At 36.4% G+C, this 10,663-nt stretch overlaps 1 protein-coding gene across 4 annotated transcripts in view; it reads right to left on the reverse strand.

Annotated features, from left to right (window-relative positions):
• Nucleotides 1-88: 88 nt before the first annotated feature.
• The window catches only part of LOC135225225 (mucin-2-like), a 162,528-nt gene continuing 151,953 nt past the window's right edge, over nt 89-10,663 (reverse strand). For all 4 annotated transcript variants that reach the window (XM_064264560.1, XM_064264552.1, XM_064264576.1 and 1 more), the window contains 5 exons: nt 5,679-6,355; nt 5,332-5,508; nt 4,703-4,839; nt 4,152-4,232; nt 89-1,236 (listed from right to left, as the gene is read on the reverse strand). In XM_064264560.1, the coding sequence (XP_064120630.1) occupies nt 619-1,236; nt 4,152-4,232; nt 4,703-4,839; nt 5,332-5,508; nt 5,679-6,355 (1,690 nt within the window). In that variant the 3' untranslated portion in view covers nt 89-618. The remainder of the gene's footprint in view (nt 1,237-4,151; nt 4,233-4,702; nt 4,840-5,331; nt 5,509-5,678; nt 6,356-10,663) is intronic.

Raw genomic sequence — 10,663 nt, forward strand, 5'->3', positions numbered from 1 at the left:
CTCTGGGACCTATCACAACAAAAAAAGTTTGGGTCAGTGTAAATGTATTTCACTACAGCATTTGAAATGTAAGAATAAAATGCCTTAATTAGTAGTAGTAAAATTTTATTGCCGACCATTGAAGACCAAATTGCTAAATCAACTGCAAGAAAAGAATTTTAACAATCTGAACTATGTGTTTTCAAATCACATGTTACTTCTTTTGCTGGTATTATCTCAACAAGAACATCGCTGTTACACATCAAAATGTAAAAGGTCGGCTTACATCTAAATGCTTTATCAGAAAATTATACAGATAATGGACAAAAACTCAAATCATTCAGATTCTTGCTAACAAACACTTAAATTCTTTGCCACTCACTTTCTCCACAATGAACAAGGGTTCAGTATCCATTTTGTCACTAAAGTTGATCACCTTAGTAAGATAAAGCAGAATCTGATTAGTAACAAGATTTTCCCAATATGTACCAATTACAATGCTAAGCTTCCACAGTAACAAGAATTCTACAAATGATGCTATGAGCTAAATTCTTTCTATGATGTTCTCTTCCATAGGATGAACCTGCACAACCATACAGCTGATGGAAGCACTTCTAACAGCTTCACTGTATGGAGTCCTTACACGGTTGTGGAGCTGAATGTGAATCCACCCTGCGGTTCCGTTGTAGGAACAGAGCATTCATCGCTTTGGAGAGTTTTGTTCATAACCTCTGCTGCTGAATTTAAGTCAAGAGGTCGTTGGCAAAGTAATGTGTCATCGCCGGCGAAGACAATCTTGACAATCCAGGTCATGTAACGTGTGAGAGATACCCATGTATCGATACCTTTTCCATTATTGTATAGTTTGTTGTATTTCTTGGGCTGCTTTACGCTCTTTTTCTTCTTCTTCTTCTTCTTTTTCCCTGTACCTGTAGTTTGTCTTACAAGGGCACGTCCAGTTTTACGATTTATTTCTATGACTCTGTCAATGTCATATAGTCTGTCTCTTTTAGTTACTTTTGTTCCACTTTTCCTTTTAACTGGTTTCTTTTGACTTTGAGATTTCACCATCTTCTTAACTATCTTATGTTTTGCTTTACCGGACTTATTTATTCTGGGAAAGTGCTTTTTTCTTGGCAGATTTTTTGACCTCTTATCAGATTTTTGTTTCCTTTTGTTAAGAGTTTTTTTTCTGTTCCTTGAAACTACTTTAGCCTTTGGTTTCTTTTTCTTTACTTTAGGACATCCTGACCCCGCCTGTAAAGGATAAAATCAGTTAAATGATGGCAAAATAAACGGCTTGATAATGTACAAGTAGCATACACGTTATAAATGTTAGCTCTTGAAAATCAATGGGATTAACAACCATACGAGCTCTTGCAAATTTTTGTAAAACCATTGTCCTGTACAAGTGCTCGAAATACTCTGTCAAACTACATGTTTTTTTTATTATTTATTTATTTATTTATTTTTTTGCATTGTTATATCTAGTTCCATGGTTACTTTACTGCCTGTGCTGATATACAGCAGTATTGTTTTCTCCTCTTACAACTGAATCTCTATGGTCCTCTTTTCATCTTTCAGAGTCAAACATCTCTTCTTTATGATACTACTTGTCGCCACATATCTTATAAATGCAAGGTTCTTTTTCTTTGTTAACAGATTTAAGATTCATGATCGAGTCGTGTAAGAATTTATCAGTACCCAGATCAGAATGAATCATGGCAAAAACATTGCATATCTAGACAAAGTTTCACAGAGTTATTAATTAAGACAACAGAGAGAGAGAGAGAGGTAGGAGCCCATGAGAAAACCGTTTATTCGTGAGAAATAATAATTAAATATAAAATAGCATTTTCGGCCACACTTTAGATTTACTTAATTCCCTATGGTGTTCCGATATCTTTCCCAAGGCAGGTGAGATTTCGACCTTAGCCATGATCAACATAGTAAAAACCCTACTTCCTTGTTAATATAATCAACTTAAAAAAAAATTAGGGCTCAATGATAACGAAAGTTGATAAGGTTGGTATAGTCGTAGCATTCACTTTAACAAATAGTAAATAGAAAGACTCCTTAGCGATGAAACCACTTACAAGAAACTCCATCTGATCATATCTATCTATCTATCTATCTATCTATCTATCTATATATATATGTATATATAGATATATATATATATGTATATATATATATATATATATATATATATAGATATATATATATATCATATATATATATTAATTATATACATACATACATACAGTGCTAGCTGCTCTTTTGTCGTGAATTTTTGTGGAGAAAACCCTTTCACTTTTTTGAGGGAACTTGCACCCTTTTGTGGATTTTTTCTATGGACCATATCTCTAGAATTATCATTAAGTTGCTTTATTTTTTTTCATAAACCAGCATCACTTATTCACTAATTACTCTATTTTTTCATATTGTAAACGTGACTAAATACTGATTTTCATGCTAAAAATTATTTAAAGTTTATTTAATAAGCTCATTCCAGGTTTATTTAAAAAGCCCATTCCAGGTTGGGCCCCAGACTAAGCATAACAGGTGTACAATTCTCACTCTTTAAAAAGAGTAACGTAAGATGTATTTAAAATTATACTACTGTGAAGTATTTTTGGATGATAGAGCATACTGCACAATATTGAAAAAATTCACTATTTAAATTTTATTTTCCAGTCTGTTTTTACAGGAAAATAAAATGTAGATAATTAGCGAATATTTACAATATTGTGCGATAGGCTCTAGCGAATACTCACAACATTGTGCGACAAGCTCTGTCATCTAAAAACACTTCACAGTAGTATCATTTCAAATGCATCTTACATTACCCTTAAAGAAAGAGAGAGAATTATACAACTGGTATGCTCAGACTGGGACCCAACCTGGAATGAGGTTACCAAATACAATGTAAATCATTATAAGCACACTTTCAATGATGTTTATCATAAAAATCGGTATTTAGTCACAAGCACAATATGAAAAAAATACAGTAATTAGTGGATAAACAGTGTTGCTCTACGAAAAAATGCGAGTTTATGATAATTTTTATTGTTTTAACCAATATATAAGGAAAATGAGATGACTTCAATACTAAGAGAGAAAATGGCTATGCTTATGTATATACGTACAGTACAGGGGTAACTTGATTAGTTGTCAAACGTTCTGTCTGACAGACTTAATTTGTATTAAACGTTTTATAGATATTTTGCTGTTTACATTATTAATATTTTAAAACTAATCTATCATTGTTATAGGCATTTTAGGGGTGTATAAGTATGTGCACAATAGTAACAGTTTTATTGATTTGGCCAAGCACTGGGGCAACTAAGGCCATTCAGTGCTGAAATGGAAATTAACAGTGAAAAGGTTTGGGAGGTGTAAACGGAGGAAAGCCTCGCTGTTGCACTATAAATCAATTATTGTTACAAGAGGGTAGGTAGCAAGATGGAAGAGAATATGATTGGAAGTACAGTAAAAGGAATGTAAGGGGGTTGTAGCTAGGGGCTGTAGGGATGCTGCACGAACCTTAAGTAATGCCTACATTGCAGCGCATGAGGTGCAATGACGGCAATACCCCCTATGGGGAGTAACAGTTGTAAAGGGGTACTAAATCTAAGATAACTAAGGGTGTTATGGGATGATAGTATGGGCGTTTTTTTTTTGTTTGAACTGATATTAAATTGTTTTAGTATGATAATTGATATTAAATTGTTTCAGTATGATACTTTAAGGTATATTTTTGTTTGAACTACTAAGTTAGGCTGTAATCTTTTAAAATGGACAGTTATAAGCAGTTTAGTTTAGGGGTAGAGTGTATTTGGCAGTTATAAGCATTTTTAGAGGGGATTCTGCATTTCCCAAGTGGATTCTGGAACCTATCCCTGCAAAAAAAGTGGGAAGCAGTGTTACACATCTGGTAAAAACTGACCAGTAGATTCTGATATTTATAGATATATAGATATTATAGATAGATATTTTCGATTATATATATATATATATATATATATATATATATATATATATACATATATATAATAATAATAAAATAAAACCAACATTATTATGGAACTCTCAGAATGAAGTGCAATATGAATAGCGATAATGGCATAAAATTCTCATCAACCTAGAATTCTTTCATAAATGATGCTCACCAGTAAAGCCCCTACGGTAATGTGTTCTCCATAACCAGCACTCGTTGGTGTGTATAATATAAATGGACTTCCTTCGTCACCCTGTAAGACAGAGAAATAGTGATTTTGAAAATCATTAAAATTTTGTTGAATGGTCACTTTGCATAAGATGGACTATTGTAATTGTTTGTTTTACCAAATATTGCTTGTGTAATTCAAGATTCAGTTATCGTGAAACCATATCACTTTTTTTTTTTTAACAAAAGAAAAAGGTTTCGTCATGCTCACAAGATATTTTTTCTTCAGAAACGTTCTAGGTTGGTTAATTTCTGGCTTATGCCAGAAAGGCGCCTTTCCCCAAGCAGGGAAAGATGTGCAAGAGGTGAAGCCTGGTGTAGACCGTACACTTCCCGTCTAACAGAAACGGAGTATCACTAAGACCCTCTGACACAGACATACTGTAATGGTGTTTTTTCATGGACAGGAACCTGTGAAACTTCCTGGAGTCTTACGAATGTAAATTCTCGGAAAATAGGAGAAAAGAAAACAAACATGAAGCGTTTGCCACTTACTATACAGTTTGAGCCACCAGTTGTCGGAACATGCGTACAGAACATATCTTCAGGAAGAATTCTCTTAAGAGAGGTCTGGCACTCGCTTGTTGACTTCTCCTTGATACCCGTGAGAATCTTAGGCTTTACTACCATCTCTAAGTAAATTAGAAAAATTATCTTCAATAGTATAAGAAACTGGAAAATGTATGTTAAGATGTTCATGTGATTTACATTTTCAATAAATGACAGCGAATTAAATTGATAAACTTTAGTTTTATAAAAAAAAAAAAAAATCCTGTCTCTTTCAGCAGAAAGATCCCATAGTCAAATACATGAACAAGTGCCCAAGAATGTTTTAATGGTCATTGCGGTTTCCAATAAATGTCAAGTCTTCTGAGATCAATTATTTTTGCATTTGGCAGGCGTTTTGTCTGATTTTGGGGATCAAAATACTACTTCACATTCATTATGGCATACTAAATGATCCTTGCTGAGGGATACATTGGTACACTGGTACAAAAGCATCAGCTAACTGACAACATCTATTTGAAATAGAAATGATGAAAAACCCTTTAATAAGAAATTGATGCAATCTTTTGATACCTGACGCTTCCATCATCTACATAAAAGAATTTGTAGGGACATACTTTTGGCATTTTTGTTCTTTTTGCCGTAGCCAATGGAGGCACCTACGCTGCTGCTAATGTCAATAGTTTCAAAACCTGGGAGACAAATTGGAGTGACAGCATTCTCTCCAATAACCATTGATTTCTTAACCTCTATGATTACTGGACACTCCGCTCTGTACAACTTCTTCCCATCATCTGGAAAAGGATTACTTGGTGATTACAATTACCAAAATGTATTGGGAGTAAGTCTGAATTGAAAATTAAATAAATGGATATGCAGCCTGTAAATCATTTGCATGTTTTCGATTTATTGAACAAATAAACATAAAAAGCTGGAAAATAACTATGAAAACTTAATTACCAACCTGTCTTCTTATCATTCATTCTTAATACACATTCTTCAGGGAGATATAACCGTTTCGGTTTCACAATTTTATAAGTATTAAATTTGTTTGGTTTTATCTGGAATTGTCCTGGCATAACATATATATCATTCTTTTTGGGGGCTCGGAATCCACCTTTCTTCTTCTTCTTCTTCTTCTTCTTCTTCTTCTTCTTCTTCTTCTTGTCATTATTATTTTGCCGTACCCCTTTCTTCACAGATTTTGCTTTTTCTAATTTGCTTTTAGAAAACTGTTTCTTTGATTTTTCCGTAGGTTTCAGATTACCAATCTTTTGAGTTTTACCACCTTTTGATTGTTGTTTGGATGTAATACTGTATTTTTTCTTATTTTTCTTCCGTAGAGTTTTCTTTTTGTTTCCTTTTTTGTTTCCTTCACTTTTAATTTTACTTACGTTGGTATTCTTTTTTTTACGAGTTTTCTTTTTGTTGGATTTATCTTTTTGGCTTTTATTACGAACATTTTCTTTTTTCTTTTTATTTTGTATCTTGGATACTTTCTGTCTCTTTTTCTTGTTTTTGTTTCGTTTATTCCCAACACTGTTATTCCTCATTTGTACAGCAGCTCCACTTTTCAATCTAGATAACACCCCAGATATTGTTGTGGTCTGCTTCTTCTTGAATTTTTTTTCCCACGCATACCTGTTTCAAGTAGAAAAAATCGATGGAAGTATCTAAATCAATATGATGTAAGATATTTATGATGACGACTGTACCTTGTTTATTTTCAAAGTCATACATATGGGTTTCCAACCACACATACTCATACACAAACACATTCTCTCTCTCTCTCTCTCTTCTCTCTCTCTCTCTCTCTCTCTCTCTCTCTCTCTCTATATATATATATAATATATATATATATATATATATATATATATATATATATTCCAAAGTCATACATATGGGTTTCCAACCACACACACATATATATATACGTATATATACATGCATATGTGTGTACCTTTTTTGTTTTTGGTGAGGAGAGAGAGAGAGAGAGAGAGAGAGAGAGAGAGAGAGAGAGAGAGAGAGAGAGAGAGAGAGAGAGAGTAACTAAAATACATATGCACAGCAGAAATACAGTATCTAAAAATAAGATTTTAAATCATACAGATACTCACCAGTGATGAATGGTGATTATAGATGATGATGATGGTGATGTTGAATTAGCTGAGCAGTCTGATGAATGACAATAAAAATATGATTGCCCAGCAAACCAGAGGAGTTACATCTCTAGGGGTGCCTCTTCCCCTCTTCAGGGGATTGGGGGGGCACCTCTTCAGGCACCTGGGGAGACTTTGGAGGGTCCTTCATCTGTTTCATAAATATTGTGATAGGCAGCTGCTGTCACTGCTTCTTCACGCTGATGAAGGCGTTATTAAGGAGCATTTCATATAAGGATCCCTGGTCGTACCTTATTCTTGTGCCTCCTCAATTATCCTTTTAAGTTGGGACAGACATTCCAAAGACAGGCCCTTATCCTCCTCTTCCTCCTCCCCTGAATCTGCCAAGTCTTCTTCCTCATGGTATCCTTTTAAGTGTGGGGTTGGGAAAGACAAGTCCAAAAAGGATAAGGGCCCCTCTCCTCCTCTTCTCCTCCTCCACGGAATATGACCAAAGTTCTCTGTAACTCACTCACTGGTATATTTCGTCAGCTCTTCCAAATCCTGTCCATCAGGGAGTCAGAGTGGGCATCAATGAGGGTGCCAACTTCACCCCCGGTGATGTCATCGAAGCCTCCTCCACCCACATTCCTTGCCAACTGGACCACATTATCAATGGCTGAATGTTGAATTTTTTCAGTAGAGAAGCCCTTATAATTGATTATGCACAGACGCTGGCCACAACTTCTTCCAGCATGTATTCAGGGTCTCTGTCAGTTTCCATTGCATTCACAAGGGAGTTCTAGGTGTATAGTGCCTTCCGGCACAGATTACACCCTGGTCCATAGGCTGGAGGAGAGAGGTTGTGTGACAGGGAGGAACTCAAGCTGGACTCCCTCATAATAAAGATCCACAGGGTGGCCACCAGCATTATCCATTATCAACAACACCCTGAACTCCATGAACAAGTCATTCAGGTATTGCCTAACTTGAGGGATGAAGCTCTAAATGAACCAGTGATCCATAAAGACTTTGGTGATCCAGCCGCATTCCAACACTTTATGAGGGTAACCCTATCATGCTGGACCTTGAATCTGGAGGCTTGTTTTCCCCCTTTGTGAGGTATATGGCCAGAACAGCATCTTCCTCCAGAACAAGCCGGTCTCGTCCATATTGAACACCTACTTTTGGGTGGTAGCTGTTCTCCTTGATGATTTTATTGAAGGTCTTGAGATATTTAGCAGCTGCTTCCTTGTCTGCAGATGCTGCTTCCCCATGCAGAGAAACATTGTTCGGTTGGAAACATCTCGGAGAGCAGTGGAACCACCCCTTGTTAGCCTGAAAACTTTGAAGAACTTTTGGTCCTGTTTGTAGCTCTTCCTCTTCTTCATCTTCCAAAGGTTTGTTAAAGCCTAAGAAGTCTGATTTTCCCTGTGTCATCGCCGGGTACAGTTGTTGCGCATTTTCATGAATGATGTTGGAGTTGTGGGGGGATCTTCTTCTTACGGCAGTCTTTATCCACGATGCCAATGCAGATTCCAGCTTAACGATTGTCCTAACACGCACTGTAAAAACTGCTTTTGCACTACCGAAGTTGATACTCCCAGCCTTTCTTATTTCCGCCCCTTTCTTCTTGATGTACCTCACGGTACTTTCATTCACGTTAAAATGGCGGGCTACTATAGTGTGACTTATCCCTACCTTCAACACATCCAAAAGTTTTAACTTCTTCTCGAGTTTCACAACCACCTTCTTGCGTTTAGGATCTTTGCCAGAAGTCTTAAAAGAAGCAGGGCACTTAGGAGGCATCTTAGGGCACGATCAAAAGAGATACATAAGATTTAAAATGAGACACAAAGATATGCAAAGTACACAGACATTTAGTGCACGATGAACTGGCTAAGATGCAGGATCTCAGCCCATCTCTGTGAGACAAAGAGGGTCCCCAGCCAATCAGCGCCAAGGAAAATAAATGGTGCTCCTGGATTGGCTGCTTTGCAAAACCACCCAATAACGTATCGAGTATCGTTGTGTGGGGTATATCAGACTCCCAAGATACATTTTCCTTCTACAGAGGTCTGCAGATTGCTTGCCTTGGGTAGAACACTTTTTAAGAAAAAAAAAAATATGTTATTGAAATTCTGCTGTGTTTACACAAATATATTATAGTACTGTAATAATTGAAAATTATTACATCTTGTTTCATCATAAAAATGTATTTACTTTAGTCACGAAAATATACTGGAAACCTGTAGTATCATGAAAATACTCCCCAGACGTACGTAAACATACCCTAGTACCGTCGTTCTACAAACTATTGTACCTACATATGTTAGATCTGCTCTACTGTCATCCTAAAACACTAATATTTCAAAATCATCTTACAACACAACAAAATATCTATAATATGTACAGTATGTACAGAATATCAATGTTGTTATGTGCAATACTGTGTGTATACCTACGTACATATGTACGTATCCTGATATGGGCAAATGACCCAACATCTCTACCTAGCTTCTCAGTTCAATGAGTATCTCTCTGTTATGTATGCGTTATTTACAGTACAGACTTTGTATATATATTTTTTTTAATTGTGCCTTAAGATCCTCCTAAATTCCCTGCTCCTTCTAAGTCACCTGGACAAGAGCCTAAACGCCAGAAGATAAAGGTAAAAACCAATGTAGAGGAGTTAGACATTGTTATGTTAAGAGAGGGCAAAAGTCACCAAGAAATAGTGGCCTATAACTTATGGCGTGATATTAAGTGCCGTCGCCTTCATCTAGAAGGCATGTGAAGAGGGTAGAATGCTTATTATGGCCCTTGGTGGAGAAGAACTCACCGCCTTCATTCACCTACTCTCTATCCCCATGATAAACCAGGATTTTAAAGAATTTCAGCTGCAGGCAATGATTTTGAGGAAAGAGCCACAAATATTTCCAATGGCCTTAATTAACTCATGCAGCCTTATCATAACACTTTTGTGTGTATATTATATATATATATGATAATATATCTATATATATAGATATATATATATATATATATATATATATATATATATATATAATTATATATATACGAGGTCCATTCAAAAAGTATCCGACCTTGGTTCCTAAAAGGACAAATAATTCACCAATCAGCAAATTAGTTTTGTGGGAGTTGACAGCACTCTTACTGCGCATGAGTGTAAATTTTAAAAGCTCTAGGTGTGGCGGTACCCGCCTGTGAGGGCTAGAGTGCAGACGTCCAGCACAAGCTCGTCGGATTATCGTCCTTACACAACATGTCGGAGCGCATCGAGCAGCGCTACTGCATTAAGTTCTGCTACAAGCTTGGTGATACACAAGTGCAAACTATCCAGAAAATTCAGCAAGCCTTTGGCGATGAAGCCAAGGGAATAACACAGATAAAGGAGTGGTATAATCGCTTCAAGCAAGGACAAATCTCAGTTGAGAACAAGCCACGGTCAGGCAGGCCATCCACCAGCAGAAACGAAGAATTCGTTGAAAATGTTCGTCGAATAGTGGAGGACGACCGTCGTATAATCATCAAGGAAATTACTGAAGAAGTAGGAATAAGCACAGGATCAGTTCATGCAATTTTAACGGAAGATTTGGCCATGCGACGAGTGTCTGCTAAATTCGTTCCCAAGTTGCTGGTAGAACAGCAGAAACAACTCTGCCTGGAAATTGCACAAGACCTGTTTGACTGTGCTAACAGTGACTCTGACTTCATGAAGATTATCATCACTGGTGATGAGACATGGGTGTACTCTCCAGACATGGCACCTTGTGACTTCTGGCTGTTCCCTAAACTGAAAACAACCCAGGGAAGCGTTTTGAGTCGA

Source organism: Macrobrachium nipponense, chromosome 20 (assembly GCF_015104395.2).
Source record: "Macrobrachium nipponense isolate FS-2020 chromosome 20, ASM1510439v2, whole genome shotgun sequence".
In the NCBI taxonomy this organism is placed as follows: Eukaryota; Metazoa; Arthropoda; class Malacostraca; order Decapoda; family Palaemonidae; genus Macrobrachium; species Macrobrachium nipponense.